The following is a 17,030-nucleotide window of genomic DNA, read 5'->3' on the forward strand; positions in this document are numbered from 1 at the left end:
CATCCAGCCAAGTGAAGAACACTCTCCAGAAGGTAAGCATATCATTATCCAAGTCTACCATAAAGAGAAGACTTCACAAGAGAAAATACAGAGGGTTCACCACAAAGTGCAAACCATTCATATATTATCTGCTCAGATGCAGCCAAAATCAGCAAAGTTGATTGGACGGTGCTTCTCTTTTCAGATGGACAATGAACCAAGTATTTTAAGACAGTTTTTTAAGACAAAGAAGTGGAATATTCTGCAATGGTCGAGTCAATCACCTAATCTCAACCTGATCGAGCATACATTTCACTTGCTGAAAACAAAACTTAAGAAAAACCAGAAAAACCCATGCACAAACAACAACTGAAGACAGCTGCAGTAAAGGCTTGGCAAAGCATCACAAAGGAGGAAACCCAGTGTTTGGTGATGTCCATGCATTCCAGACTTCAAGCCGTCATTGCCTGCAAAAGATTCTCCACAAAGTATACAAAATTAACATTTTATTTATGATTTGTCCAAATGTCCAATTATTTGAGCCCCAGAAATAAGGGGACTGTGTATGAAAATGGTTGCAATTGCTAAAAAATGCATACAATATTTCTACCCCTTGAATAGTTCTACCCCTTGAATTAAAGCTGAAAGTCTGCACTTCACTTGCATCTCGGTTGTATCATTTCAAATCTATTGTGGTGGCGTACAGAATAAAATAATAAAGATTGTGTCAGTGTCCAAATATTTCTGGACCAAACTGTATATATATAGAAATCAGAACTGTAGAGATAGATTTAGGAACTGTATACTTGAGCTCCATATCATCAGACAGACAGGCCCAGAGCTCCATATCATCAGACAGACAGGCCCAGAGCTCTTTATCATCAGACAGACAGGCCCAGAGCTCCATATCATCTGACAGACAGGCCCAGACAGACAGGCCCAGAGCTCTATATCATCAGACAGACAGGCCCAGAGCTCTTTATTCTAAGCCCTCAAGACAACCACATCCAAAACAACAAAATATTGTCATTACTAACACACTCCCTGTCACTACTAATACCCCTGTCATTACTAATACACTCCTTGTCATTAATAATATACCCTGTCTTTAATAACATACCCTGTCATTACTAACACACTCCCTGTCATTACTAACACACCCTGTAATTACTAACACACCCTGTCATTACTAATACAATCCCTGTAATTATAAATACACACACTGTCATTACTAATACACTCCCTGTCATTACTAATATACTCCCTGTCATTACAAATACATACCCTGTCATTACAAATACACACACTGTCATTACTAACACACCCTGTCATTACTAATACATGCCCTGTCATTACAAATACACTCCCTGTCATTACAAATACATACCCTGTCATTACAAATACACGCCCAGTAATTACTAACACACCCTGTAATTACTTACACACATTGTTTTTACTAATACACTCCCTGTCATTACTAATACAGACTCTCTGTCCACAGATGCTGAAGAAAAAAGAGGAGGAAAGCATGCCTTTACAAAGGAGGTACACACACACGGCGATCATTGTGTTACATTACCAACCCTACACCATAGTGTATTGATAACTCGAACTCTGTGTGTTATATAACCAACCCCACACCATAGTGTATTGATAACTCGAACTCTGTGTGTTATATAACCAACCCTACACCATAGTGTATTGGTAACTCTATGTGTTATATAACCAACCCTACACCATAGTGTATTGGTAACTCTATGTGTTATATAACCAACCCTACACCATAGTGTATTGGTAACTCTATGTGTTATATAACTGACCCTACACCAATATGTATTTCCAAATAAAAAATATTAAATATATAGAAATATTTCTAACTACAGTATTTGATGACCAATTCTTTTTTGTTTCTTCCCCTCTTACCCCCCCCCCTCTTCCTGAAATATCCCCTCTTCTACCCCTCGCTCCTCTCTTTCTCTCTCCTCATCCTATCTCTTTGACCTGATTCTCTCAGTGCCAGTGTCCGGGTTACCTCCAAGACTCCCAACAGCTCTGTGAGTTGATTCAGAGGTTGTAGTATGAGTTAGGTGATTACAGGTTAGGGTTCAGAGGTTGTAGTATGAGTTAGGTGATTACAGGTTAGGGTTCAGAGGTCGTAGTATGAGTTAGGTGATTACAGGTTAGGGTTCAGAGGTCGTAGTATGAGTTAGGTGATTACAGGTTAGGGTTCAGAGGTCGTAGTATGTGTTAGGTGATTACAGGTTAGGATTCAGAGGTCGTAGTATGAGTTAGGTGGTTACAGGTTAGGGTTCAGAGGTCGTAGTATGAGTTAGGTGATTACAGGTTAGGGTTCAGAGGTTGTAGTATGAGTTAGGTGATTACAGGTTAGGGTTCAGAGGTCGTAGTATGAGTTAGGTGATTACAGGTTAGGGTTCAGAGGTCGTAGTATGTGTTAGGTGATTACAGGTTAGGATTCAGAGGTCGTAGTATGAGTTAGGTGGTTACAGGTTAGGGTTCAGAGGTCGTAGTATGAGTTAGGTGATTACAGGTTAGGGTTCAGAGGTCGTAGTATGAGTTAGGTGGTTACAGGTTAGGGTTCAGAAATTGTAGAATGGGTTAAGTGCTTACAAGTTAGGGGTCAGAGGTTGTAGATTGGGTTTAGTGGATAGAGGTTAGGGGTCAGTGGTTGTATATTGGGTTTAGTGATAACAGGTTAGGAATCAGACATTGTGAAATGATGAATCAGCAATGTTTTCAGTTAGGAGTCAGGTCCTATGGTTGTAACAGGTTATACCAGGGTTTTATATTAAAATCTCTGTGGCCTATGGTTTTAATTGTTATTTACCAAGGTTAGAAATTTAAATGTCTGTGGCCTATGGTTTTAAATCATATTAACCATGGTTAGCTATTAAATTTTTTTCACAATTGCTTACACTTAAAACTGGTTCTATGAACAAAACAAAAACTAAGTTCCAGAAGGGAGATAATTTTCCCAATGCCATCATCACTATTCACCTGTTATACCTCAAATCATAACAATTCTGACTCAATCAAAAGTTGTAAACACTAACCTGCATGGCTAATCAAAAATCTATCATGATGTTAACATGAATAAAAAAGCCCACAGGAAAAGTCATCTGTGTTTCAGACAGTGGTGAACTGTGACTATTGGAGCTAGGCTGTCAGTAGCAGAAAAAGATCTGACGTCACACATACAGTTAGGTCCGGAAATAATTAGACACTAACACAAGTTTTGTTATTTTGGCTGTTTACCAAAATATATTCAAGTTACAGTTAAATAATGAATATGGGCTTAAAGTGCAGTCTCTCAGCTTTAATTTGAGGGTATTCACATGGAGGAAGGGTTTAAGAATTACAGCTCATTAATATGTAGCCCCCTCTTTTTCAAGGGACCAAAAGTAATCAGACAATTGACTCAAAAGCTGTTTCATGGAGAGGTGTGGGCTATTCCTTCATTATTTATTCATCAATTAAGCAGGTAAAAGGTCAGGAGTTAATTCCAGGTGTGGTGTTCACATTTGGAAGCTGTTGCTGTGGTCAAAGGAGCTCTCAATGCAAGTGAAACAGGCCATCCATAGACTGTAAAATAATCCATCAGAGAGATAGCAGGAACATTAGGAGTGGCCAAATCAACAGTTTGGTACATTCTGAGAAAAAAAAGAACACACTGGTGAGCTCTGCAACGCAAAAAGGCCTGGATGCCCACGGAAGACAACAGTGGTGGATCATCAATCAATCAAATGTATATATGAAGACATGTTAACATCAGCACAAAGTGCTTTTACAAAACACCCAGCCTAGATGATCGTAGTATCCTTTCCATGGTAAAGAAAAACCTCTTCACAACATCCAGCCGAGTGAAGATCACTCTCCAGGAGGTAGGCATATCATTATCCAAGTCCACCATAAAGAGAAGACTTCACGAGAGCAAATACTTGGTTCACCACAAGGTGCAAACCATTCATAAGCCTCAAGAACAGAAAGGCCAGATTAGACTTTGCCAAAAAACGTCTAAAAAAAGACAGCCCAGTTCTGGAACAGCATTCTTTGGATAGATGAAACTAAGAGCAACCTGTACCAGAATGATGGGAAGAAAAAATATGGAGAAGGCTTGGAACAGCTCATGATCCAAAACATACCACAATAGCTGAGTCAATCACCTGATCTCAACCCGATCAAGCATGTATTCACTTGCTGAAGACAAAACTTAAGGCATGTTGTTAGAGAGAAAATGCTGTATTCGATGTCCAGCAACAATAAAAACATGCACCACAAGAAGAAATGTCATTTACCAAGTACTTCCAATTGCAACATCATTACCTTTGTTTTTACCACACAACCAGTGATCAAAAGTAGAAATATTTTTTTAATATTATGAAAGATAGCAATAAAAATCAAGTTGTAGATGAAAGCAAAAAGTCCATTCACCATTATGATTATCATTTAAAAACAAAGTCCATTCTCCTGTCCTTCGAAATGGGCCGTGGCTGGTTCATGTAGTTCTTCTTTTGATTTTAAATCTGAAATAAGTAATTTTTCGATTGAGATCAAAGCCAGGGCTGACAGCAGGGCCATTGCCATCCTCACTTACAGCACACTCACTCCAAAAAGCTAGCTAGCTAGGCTCAAGTAGGCTCAAGCGGGCTCAAGCGTGAGAAAAAAGATAAGGCTCGCTATTGGCTCTGAATTAGTGATGTCATACAGTTGTCCCATCTATTACAACACAAATTGTGATTGGGTGATTCTACGATCTTTCCAAAATGCTGCTCTAATTGAAATAAATTCAAAACCTGAGAGCCAATGAGTGTTGAGCACAGCTAATTATTCTCGGACCATGTAAGCGAAGCCAGCCTAGAAGAGCAAATGTCTATTACTGACTGACCTGGTGAGTGAGTGACTGCCTACCCCTTGATAAATAGCATAGTGGTTAAAGATGCGGGCTGCAGATCCACAGGTCCCCTGTTCAACTCCTGTCATAGTCAAAACACATTATTCCTGAGGATTTGCTCAGGACAGACAAAAACTTAACTTGCTACGAACTTCAGTAGCTATGTAATAGGAAGCCTAAAATAATACACTTCTGGTGGGTATTATTATTATTTGTTCAGGATAGACAACCACTTCGCTGGCTACACGATCAATCAATCAAATGTATTTCTAAAGTCCTTTTTAAATCACCAGTTGTAACAAAGTGATTTTACAAAACACCTGGCCTTAAACCCCAAGGAGCAAATAACAGTAGTGTTTAATTTCAGTGGCTATGAAAAACTCCCTAAGAATGCCAACATTTTGGAAGAAACCTAGAGAGGACCCAGGCTCAGAGGGGTGACCAGTCCTCTTCTGGCTGTGCCGGGTGATCATATTATGATTCCAATTGTAATAATTAATAAATGCATGTGGGCTGAGTCTAGATTCTATTTGAACGTAGTCCAGAAGCATGACCAGATGGACAAGGACAGGGACAACACAGGGGAGGGAGGAGGTGTCAGCACAGTAGCAGCTGAAATCGTCAGGCATCGTCTTGATCTGCGATACAACCAGGAGGACTTTGGACAGGGACAGCAACTGGTCTTTCAAGCCAGGTACTCCGCAGGTGTGGGTCGGGACCATATGTCCTCCTAAGTTCAAAACGGGAGGGGACTGGGAAAATTCAGAAAATGCATTCCTCAAATCAAGGAGAACTTAGTAGAGAAGGAGAACTGACCCTACTCCCCCAGCACAATAATACAGCAGCGTAAGACCTTGGGACTGAGACAGGGGGGTCCGGCCACACTGTGGCCCTATCTGGGGGAGGCCCCGGACAGGGCCAACAGGCAGGAAATCAATCCACCCACATTGCCAAGCATCAACCAAAGGGACACCCACCAACCGCAACCACCCTGAATGAGGGCCGAGTATTGCCAGCAGAGTACAGCCCAATTGCACAAGTGCACAACAGAGAGACAACAACAAGCCAGTGACTCCGCCCCCGAGAGGCATTGGAGGGAGGGCATCCCAGTGGCGATGAGAGCCCACCTGGCAAGATAGCAAGGGTGGACAGTATCAAGTCTTTCTGGTCACCTTCATGCCCCCGGGCCAGGCTACACTTAATCATAGACCATGCCGTAGAGATGAGTCTTTAATAGACACTTGAAAGTTAGCACTGAGTTTGCATTTCTAACCATAATTGGCAAATCATTCCGCAGTAGTGGGGGTCTATGAGAAAAGGCCCTGCCTCCGGCTGTTTGTTTAGAAATTCTAGATACAGTTAAAAGGCCTGCATCTTGTGATCGTAGGTTATGTGTAGGTATGTATGGCTGGATCATTTCAGCGAGGTAAGTAGGAGCAAGTCCATGTATTGATTTATTGGTTAACAATAAAACCTTAAAATCAGCTCTAACCCTAACAAGCAGCCAGTGTAAAGAGGCTAGTACAGGAGTAATGTGTTCAAATAAATTGTTCTAGTTAGGATTCTAGCAGCCGTGTGCAGCACTAATTGAAGTGTATTTATTGATTTGTCAGGGTAACCAGAAAGAAGAGCATTGCAGTAATCTAGTCTAGAAGTAACAAAAGCATGGATCAGTTTTTCTGCATCAGTTTTTGATAAAAAGTTTCAGATTTTTGCATGTTTCAAAGATGAAATTAAGCAACTGAAATGTTACTCAGTTTAACGCAATGCTTAATGGCATCTAGCGACATTTTACTTCCTAATAAGCTTTTAAAACAGCCAGTGGCAAAAGTCATACAGTTCATAGATACTATTTGTGGTGGAGGTAAACTTAATAAGAAACGTTACTCAGTTTTGCACAATGGTTGTTGGTGTCTAATGAGATATTCATATATGCCGACACCCAGCAAATGCACAGCTCTGTGGTGTAGTGCTTAATGTCACAGCCTTTCATGTGGATGACTCAGGTTCCAATCTCAAGAGGGCAATCACGGCCAATGCTTTCTCTTGTAAATGGTTGAACTAGGCTTGCCTTGTTTCTATCAAGATACTACCAATGATAAATTCTGATTGCATATTAACCCTTCCTTTTCCAACACACACTGAAGAAATTCAATAGGAAGATCACTACAATTAAGAAAAAAAAAGATTAAATCAATGAAAACAAAATTGCTAATTATAATATCTAAAGATATATACAGATGTGTATCTATTCTTAGGCTTTCTCTGAGCATAGAGGAAGTAGAGGGCCCTGACTGTTCCCCACTGGTTTCAGTCAGCCCTATACCTTAATTAAAGTGCTTACTCTTGATTTATTGGACAGAATTTCAAGTATTTTTGAAATTATAAAGGGGAAAAAATTATAAAAACTCTTGGTGTGAACTTTGAAAAGTACATTTATAGTTTTGAGAAAATGCTTTAGAAATTCAAATGTAACTGTCCCTAGTTTTACCAGTGTTAGCCATTTTTTCCAGAAATGTTTTTGAGATTTTGCTTTTCAATTGTTTTTTTTCTTCAGGACCAAACTGAGGAGGACAAAGCATCACCTTTCCAAAGGAAGTAAGTCTGGTTGATATTTACCATGATTTATAATGAGTCCTGGAACTGTAACCGCTTACCCCATAAATCATTAATTCCCTAATCCCTGACCCCTAACACATTAACCCTTACCCTAACCAGCTCCAGGCAGAGGGTGTCATCACGTTCTATTCAGGAGAAGATGGAGAGACTCGCCCAAGCAGCACAGGTAGAACATTATATTACATCATATCTCATCAGTACCTAGCATTATACCCCTTTACATGAAATATCATCACATATACTCACATTATATTACACCATATCTCATCAGTACCTAGCATTATACCCCTTTACATGAAATATCATCACATATACTCACATTATATTACACCATATCTCATCACTACCTAGCATTATACCCCTTTACATAACATATCATCACATATACTCACATTATATTACACCACATCTCATCACTACCTAGCATCATACCCCTTTACATAACATATCATCATATATACTCACATTATATTACACCATATCTCATCACTACCTAGCATTATAACCCTTTACATAAAATATCATCATATATACTCACATTATTTTACACCACATCTCATCACTACCTAGTATTATACCCCTTTACATAACATATCATCACATATACTCACATTATATTACACCATATCTCATCACTACCTAGCATCATACCCCTTTACATAACATATCATCACATATACTCACATTATATTACACCATATCTCATCACTACTTAGCATCACGCCCCCTAACATAACATATCATTACATACTGACATTAATATTACACAGACATCCCAACTCTCGCAGATGTTCCAGGAGATTCCTGCATTTTATTATTGGCTCATTGTCGCCTGCAAATAATATACAGTAGCCTTGAAATAAAGAAAATGTTGAGCAAGTGTGCTAGAGAGAGTTAAGGGCTGAATCTCAAAATGCATACTGCATAGTAGGTACTACAAAAACATACACGGTTAATGGTGAAGCACATACTGTTCAGTATATAGTTAGCTAGTGTTAGAAATCGGCGGTTTTGTATAGTGGTGAAATAATGTAGAACCCATATCAAATCGAGGGAGAAGTTCACTCAGGTTTATTGGAAAATTGCAGCACAGATGTCATTCGGTGAACGTTCCATTATCTTCTCACTGTAAAGATAGTTGCCAGCTAACCTATACATTAAGGGCCTTTCTACCTAGCAAAGATCATGTTTCTAGAAGTCAACCCCCCATGCATGCATGCGCTGGGACGGTTTGCAGCCGAGTGTGAAGCGGTGGGGATGAAAATCAGTACCTCCAAATCCGAGGCCATGGTCCTCAGTCGGAAAAGGGTGGCTTGCCCACTTCAGGTTGGTGGAGAGTGCCTGCCTCAAGTGGAGGAGTTTAAGTATCTAGGGGTCTTGTTCACGAGTGAGGGAAGGATGGAACGGGAGATTGACAGACGGATCGGTGCAGCTTCTGTAGTAATGCGGTCGATGTATCGGTCTGTCGTGGTGAAGAAAGAGCTGAGCCGCAAGGCGAAGCTCTCGATTTACCAGTCAATCTACGTTCCTACTCTCACCTATGGTCATGAGCTTTGGGTCATGACCGAAAGGACAAGATCCCGGATACAGGCGGCCGAAATGAGCTTTCTCCGCAGGGTGGCTGGGCGATCCCTTAGAGATAGCTCAGAGTAGAGCCGCTGCTCCTCCACATCGAGAGGGGTCAGCTGAGGTGGCTTGGGCATCTTTTTCGGATGCCTCCGGAACGCCTTCCTGGGAAGGTGTTCCGGTCCCGTCCCACCGGGAGGAGACCCCGGGGAAGACCTAGGACACGCTGGAGGGACTATGTCTCCCGGCTGGCCTGGGAACGCCTCGGTGTCCCCCCGGAAGAGCTAGAGGAAGTGTCTGGGGAGAGGGAAGTCTGGGCATCCCTGCTTAGACTGCTGCCCCCGCGACCCGGCCCCGGATAAGCGGAAGAAGATGGTATGGTATGGTAACCCCCCATGCCAGATGGCCATTGTAAACATTCCTATGGTTATCAGAGCACAATCTACGGAGAAATAATCTAAACAGAGATGTTTCTGTTGTTCTCATTATCTAGGCACATTCACTTCCAATGAAGGTACATTCATGTTGTAATTGTTAATATTCAGATTCCACACTAGTATGCCAGTATTTGGGACAGATTGGGACATACTACATCAGCACCAAATTGCGTCTTGGAGGGGTGCGGTGGGATAGTAGCTGGTTATAAGTCAGACCAGTGTGTGCTGGTAATGACCAACACTGTTGGACCAGTGTGTGCTGATGATGACCAACACTGTTGGACCAGTGTGTGCTGTTGATGACCAACACTGTTGGACCAGTGTGTGCTGATGATGACCAACACTGTTGGACCAGTGTGTGCTGATGATGACCAACACTGTTGGACCAGTGTGTGCTGTTGATGACCAACACTGTTGGACCAGTGTGTGCTGTTGATGACCAACACTGTTGGACCAGTGTGTGCTGTTGATGACCAACACTGTTGGACCAGTGTGTGCTGATGATGACCAACACTGTTGGACCAGTGTGTGCTGTTGATGACCAACACTGTTGGACCAGTGTGTGCTGATGATGACCAACACTGTTGGACCAGTGTGTGCTCTTGATGACCAACACTGTTGGACCAGTGTTTGCTGGCATTGATCAACACGGTCCTTACCAGCAGGTTGACCTTACTGCAGAATTATCCCACATCAGCTAACATCACACTACAATACAGACATGCTCAAAGTTGTTGGTACCCTTACAGCTCATTGAAATGCTTAATTCCTCCTGAAAAGTGATGAAATTAAAAGCTATTTTATTATGTATAATTGCATGCCATTTTATATGTCATGAAGCCAAGAAGCTTTGAAAAGAGATTAGTTATTGCTTAATCTGCCAAAATATTCTAAAATGGCCTTAGAATAGATAATTACTGGATTTTGGTGATATTACAATAATTGGATTGTAGTGAGTATTGAGTTTCTTTAAGTAGTATCACACATCCTCATTCTTGTAATCAGTCATTCAGCCTATTTAAATGGAGAAAAGTAGTCCCTGTACTGTTTGGTATCATTGTGTGTGCCACATTGAACCTGAACCAGAGAAAGCAAATGTTGTCTGAGGAGATCAGAAAAAAAATAGTAGACAAGCATGACAAAGATAAAGGCTACAAGACCATCTCCAAGCAGCTTGATGTTCCTGTGACAAAAGTTTCAAATATTATTAAGAAGTTCAAGGTGGATGTGCAGCCAACCTCCCTTGCCACAGTCGTAAGTGGAAGATCCCCAGATTGAACAGGATAGTGAAAATGTCTGAAAAAGAACCAAAGAGAAATGCCTAAGAGAAAGAAGCTGAACTCCAAGGTGAAGTTAAGTCACTTTCTTATGGCACCAACCGTCGCTTTTTGAGCGACTGGGCTTTATGGAAGAAGACCCAGGAAAGTTCAAGTTCAAAAGTTCAAAAGGTTTATTTGTCATTTGCAATAACAAGTTACGGCAACTAAATGCTTGATTTTCCTACTCCCGACAGTGCAGTTAAAAGTTACAAAGTAACAGTAATTATAATTTAAAACCATAAGATAACAATAATAATAACTATACAACTATACAATCATAGCGCAATGTAAAAGTGACAGGTGTGCATGATATAAGTGACAGGTGTGCATGGACTATGGATGGAAGGGAATGTCCTTCGGACAGATGAGTCAGAACTGGAGCTTTTTGGCAAGTCACATCAGCTCTATGTTCACAGATGACAAAATTAAGCTTTCAAAGAAAAGAACACCATACCTACAGTGAAATATGAGGCTCAGTAATGTTTAGGGGCTGTTTTGCTGCATCTGGCACAGGGTGCCTTGAATATGTGCAGGGGACAATGAAATCTCAAGACTATCGAGGCATTCTGGAGTGAAATATATTGTCCAGTGTCAGAAAGCTCTGTGTCAGTCGCAGGGCATGGGTCTTCCCCTCCTGTACTCCCTGTTCACGCATGACTGCATGGTCACACACAGTTCCAACTTTATCCTCAAGTTCCCAGATGACACTACCATCCTGGGTCTCATCTCCAACAACGATGAGACTGCTTACAGAGAGGAGGTAAAGAACCTGGCTACATGGTGCCAGGACAACTACCTATCTCAACATCTGCAGGAATAAGGAGATGATTGTGGACCACAGGAAGAGGCGGAGGGATGTTGTCCTGGCACCATGTGTGATCAGTAAATTGTTGTCCTGGCAAATTCATGTGTGATCAGTAAATTGTTGTCCTGGCAAATTCATGTGTGATCAGTAAATTGTTGTCCTGGCAAATTCATGTGTGATCAGTAAATTGTTGTCCTGGCAAATTCGTGTGTGATCAGTAAGATCATGGATCAGTGTTGTTGGTTGAGGAGCTTTATGGCCTGAGGGGGAAAAAACAGTTTGTGAGTCTGAAAGTGCCCTGATGCTCCGGTCACATCTTCCAGACAGCAGTGGTGTGAACAGACCCTAGCCTGGGTGATTGTGATCTTTCATGATGTTCCATGCTTTCCTCAGACATTGTGTATGGTAGATGCCTTGTACGGAGCAGCCGAAGACGCGCTCTGCAGATTTCACCACCCTCTGGTGGGACTTGCAGTCTGCAGCGGAGCAGCTGCCATACCAGGCAGTAATGCAGCCTAAGAGGATGCTTTCAGTTGTGCACCTCTCACATTGGTGAGAGTTTTTACAAAAATGCCAAATTTCTTGAGTCTCAGGAAGTACAGTAATTTTTGGGCAGTTTTCACGGCTGAGTTTGCTTAGTTTGGCTGAGTTGTCTGGACAGTTTACACTGTTATTATATATATTACTGCCATACTTGCCATATGTATAATGTTCAATAATACTACCCAGATTTCTTTCCATTTTAAATTGCTGCTAGGGTACAGTGTTATTGCAACGCCCGCTGCCAGCTCACACCCTCACCAGCCACCCAGACCACACACCCTCACCAGCCACCCAGACCACACCCCCTCACCAGCCACCCAGACCACACCCCCATCACCAGCCACCCAGACCACTCCCCCTCACCAGCCACCCAGACCACACCCCCATCACCAGCCACCCAGACCACTCCCCCTCACCAGCCACCCAGACCACACACCCTCACTAGCCACCCAGACCACACCCCCATCACCAGCCACCCAGACCACACCCCAACACCAGAATTCTGAACACCTGTTGTTGATTGCTCTTATCCTTTTCACCTGTATATATAGCACTTTATTTTCATAGTTTCTTTGTCTTAGCTATTTCTACTCTACTGAGCCTTTATTTTTCCTTGGCATTCGGTACTCTGACAATTACATTTTTGATTCTTCTTGACTATGTTTCCTGGCCTATTCCTCTTGTGACTTTGCCTGTTTTATAGTTTACCTGGTTTTGGACTTCCACCAGTATTTTTGACTACAAAGCATGGATTCTGTGTTTGTACTGTTGCCTTCATTAAATCTGTGCTCTGCATTTGAATCCACTCCAGTCTCCCTGAGGTTCATTACAGTTATGAATATTGTAGCTTTATAAAATGTCTTTGTCTGGCTATATTTTTGCTTATATATTCTTCTTCTTAACTCTCACTACGTAGTTGTTGGGTGTCATGTCACAAGAATTTCATTGCGCAGGATGAAGCTATGTTGTTCAGTGCATTTGACAAATAAACCTTGAAACTTGAGGATTATGACCCTAGAGTGGAAAACAACCAAACATTGGCCTATTCTGAAGTGGCCTTCTATGAGTCCAGATCTGAATCCTATCAAACATCTATGGAAAGAGCTGAAACTTGCAGTCTGGAGAAGGCACCCTTTACACCTGAGACAGCTGGAGCAGTTTTCTCAGGAAGAGTGGGCCAAACTACCTGTTAACAGGCCCACAAGTCCCACTGAGAGCTACAGAAAACAGTTTGATTGCAGTGATTTCCACTAAAGGTTGTGTCAAAATATTACATTAAGGGTCACTTTTTTTTTTGTCCATGCCATTTTCATGTGTTATATTATTTATAATATTATGTTGAATCAAAAATAAAAGTCTGATTTCTATTAAATATGAAATAAACAATAGTGGATGCCAATTAAGTTATTTCAGAGAACAGTATGCATTCTTCATTTTTGGAGTGGTACCAACATATTTGTGCATGTCTGTACATCAAATACTTGCACAGAACATCTCACAAAATAATTTCAACATCAGATAATATCACCACTTCACAACTCTTTATCTTTGACCCTGTAGAGGTCTGATTCTCTGCGTTCTCCTGACGTGGCCCAAAGGACCCTGTTCCTGCTGGATGAAGTGTCCAGGAAGAGAGGTCTCTTTGAAAAGGATCAGGCAGCAGTTCATGGCAGCCCTGGGGTCCTCAGACAGGAACATCGAAGCTTCACATCTGGAATCTCTGACCGTATAAACCGCTGGGTCAGCAAGACCAACAGACCTGGAAGCTCGTCCCACAACCCTACAGTGAGTACACAGCCCCTCCCACAAGTCTATAGCTTCACTAAACCCTTCCTACACCACTGCTAGCTCCTCCTACAACCCAACTGTATCCACATTCAGACAACCATCCAATCACAAACCATCCAACATTGTACCATCCAATCACAAAGCGTCCAACATCGTACCATCCAATCACACACCATCCAACATCGTAGTCGTTCAGCAATTTATCATCCAGCATTGTACCCACAAGTCGGTCAGTTCAGGAAGTCAATCTCAGCTAAGCCAGTCAGAAAACAGTAGATTGAGTTTCCTTGTCAGGTTTGCGTCATCCTATTCATACAACCATTAAAAGCTTGAACTGGTGGTAAAAGTTGTTGTTAACAGGTCAAACCACCAGATTGCAGCATTACAGCTCTATTCTGGTTGTTATTGCCAAGTCTAACCACCAGATTGCAGCATTACAGCTCTATTCTGGTTGTTATTGCCAAGTCTAACCACCAGATGATAGCATTACTCACTCCCTCTAAAACACCATTTACCTCATTTAACGTATCCTCCATTTTCTCTTTTACTTTGTTACAGGTTTGTGTCTCTTTCAGAAGCCCACCAGATAAACCTGGGCTTTATGTGTATAAGAAATGTAAAGCAGTCTGTATAAAAAGGAAAGGGCATAATTACATCTTAATAATATTTACTGGGCCTGACATCACAGTGATGTACTGCACATAATAGGTGGACTTAAACAAGATAGTAAAGTACAATAGTTTATTCCAAACAGAACATCAGTTAAAATACTTCAAAACAAGTAAAGCAATTTTGTGACTTGAACAATTCAGTACTGCGTAGACAAGAGTACACAATACTCCATAGTGAATAGTACACAATACTGCAAAGACAAAAGTGCACAATGCTGCGCAGACAAAATTACACAATACTGCGTAAACAACAGTACACAATACTTTGTAGACAACAGTACACAATACTGTGTTGACAGCAGTACACAATACTGTGTTATAATAATATTAATGAATGATATTTATATAGCGCTTTTCAAGGACCCAAAGATGCTTTACAAAATTTACGTGAAAAGGGAAACAAACAACAGATACCATGAGAAAACAGAGAGAATGGAATTGGGCATGGCTAAGGGTAGGTGAACTTGAACAGATGAGTCTTGATGCGTTGCTGGAAGATGGGAATATTCTCAGGTTTTGGGGAGAGAGTTCCAGAACTTGGGAGCAAACCTAGAGAATGCCCTGTCACCAAAGCTTTTGAGCTTGGACTTGGTGATTATGAGGTGGCCTGCAGTACTGGAGCAGAGTGTGTGTTGGTTGATATGGAAGAAGAAGGTCAGAGAGGTAGGCAGGAGCAGTATTGTTTAAGGCTTTATATGTCAATAGGAGGATATTGTAGCTGATGCGTTGGGAGATAGGAAGCCAGTGTAACTCACAGAGGATAGGGGTGATATGCTGCGATGTGTAGACAACAGTATACAATACTGAGTTGACAAGAGTACACAATAGTGCATAGCTCAGTGGTTACAGCATGACAATTACAACTCCATGGTTGTTGCACTAATTCCTATGGGCTATATCCACTCACTAGATAAGAGTGTCTGCTAAAATATGTAACTACTGTGAGTCAGACCATGGCATAGTTTAGATATTCAACATATCAGCAGTCTATGTGAAAAATAACATTTCTCTTGGAGCACTTTATTATTGTGTTTCCCACAGGGATAGAACGACTAGTCACAGTCAGGTTCGGCTTAACTTTGAAAGCAGTTGATTCCTGCTATAGAGGAAACTGTCTTATTTCTCAACTTCAAAGCATGAATGAAAATGTTTTGGTGATTTAGAAAGAATAACCACTTAACTGGAATGTAATTAACCAACTTTCTATCAATTATAGCTGTGTACTGTATTACCACATAAAGACGTGATATGAGTTTATGCTAATATGTTAACTGATAAAACTTGACTAATAAGGCCACCAGATCAAATTAAACCTAAAAGGTCTGTCTTCTCTCGCCAACACTTTCTTGTTTTTATATATATATGTTATTTATGTCAAGTTCATCTCCAGTGTCCATTTTTCTCTGCCATTTGACAGCTGGTGGTGGTAACGGACATTACTTTTTCCCTCCACCTGTGTGAATGTGGTTCTGTTACATTTTGACTTTCTCTTTTGTTTATAGTCTAGCTCCTCCCTGTCTTTGTACTTGTCTCTCTTCAGGATCTGCGTCATGTTGATATCTCCAGTAAAAGGAGTGTCTTTGAGAGTCGAGGAGAGGACAGCTCCCCCAATACAGCCCCCCTCCACAAGATATACAAGTGAAAAACGACTCCATGTTTTATAATTCTACTGTTTAAAAATGCTTACAGTCTGAGTAAGGTTGAAACGGAAGAAGTGAGAAGGGAGATAGGAGAAGTGAGGTGCAGTGATATTTCTATCAGTAATTTGTAATGATTTTAACCGATCTGGTGATTGTTTTAGTGCTTTCAAAGGTAACAGACACTGTAGTGATTGTTATTGCACTACAATTCTGGGATTAGAGGACAGAAGTTTAGAGGACAGGTAATTCTGCAATTAGAGGACAAGGACATTCTGGGATTAATTATGGGATTAGAAAACAAGTAGTTCTGGGATTAAAGGAAAGTTATTTTTAAGATTAAAGGATGGATCAATCAGGGATTAGAAGATATTTTGCAACCATAATTGACATTGTGTGTATCATTATGTTGTGCCATAAAATGACACCCTTAACCATTATTCAAGTCTAAATTCTACCTAACTCCTAAACATCATTTTTAATACTGTGTAATGATGTGTGAACAATAAATAAAAGGTTTTTCATCCACAATTCTAATGGTCTCTTTACTGAACCAGAAAAGTTCATCTGAACACAATCCAAACTCATCAATGAACCAAACAATGATCACAGAGATCATATATAATTACACATTTACAAACACTAAGCCAAAAAACTGAGTTCACAATGTACAGTTCCGTGTAGAGCAATTTGGACTGAGAATAGGGGTGGTTGAATGTGTGAATGAAGAGTGTGTTGGCTAAATATTGTAATGTTG

The 17,030-nt window shown here is 41.0% G+C and overlaps 1 protein-coding gene across 1 annotated transcript in view; it reads left to right on the forward strand.

Moving 5' to 3' along the window:
* Positions 1–16,818, forward strand: part of lad1 (ladinin) — a 48,499-nt gene extending 31,681 nt beyond the window's left edge. The window contains exons 7-12 of the mRNA XM_029124271.2: positions 1,481–1,524; positions 1,994–2,033; positions 7,446–7,486; positions 7,607–7,673; positions 13,738–13,962; positions 16,177–16,818. Of these exons, the coding sequence (XP_028980104.1) occupies positions 1,481–1,524; positions 1,994–2,033; positions 7,446–7,486; positions 7,607–7,673; positions 13,738–13,962; positions 16,177–16,278 (519 nt within the window). The 3' untranslated portion in view covers positions 16,279–16,818. The remainder of the gene's footprint in view (positions 1–1,480; positions 1,525–1,993; positions 2,034–7,445; positions 7,487–7,606; positions 7,674–13,737; positions 13,963–16,176) is intronic.
* The last annotated feature ends 212 nt before the right edge of the window (positions 16,819–17,030 follow it).

This window comes from Esox lucius, chromosome 12 (assembly GCF_011004845.1).
Source record: "Esox lucius isolate fEsoLuc1 chromosome 12, fEsoLuc1.pri, whole genome shotgun sequence".
Classification (NCBI taxonomy): domain Eukaryota; kingdom Metazoa; phylum Chordata; class Actinopteri; order Esociformes; family Esocidae; genus Esox; species Esox lucius.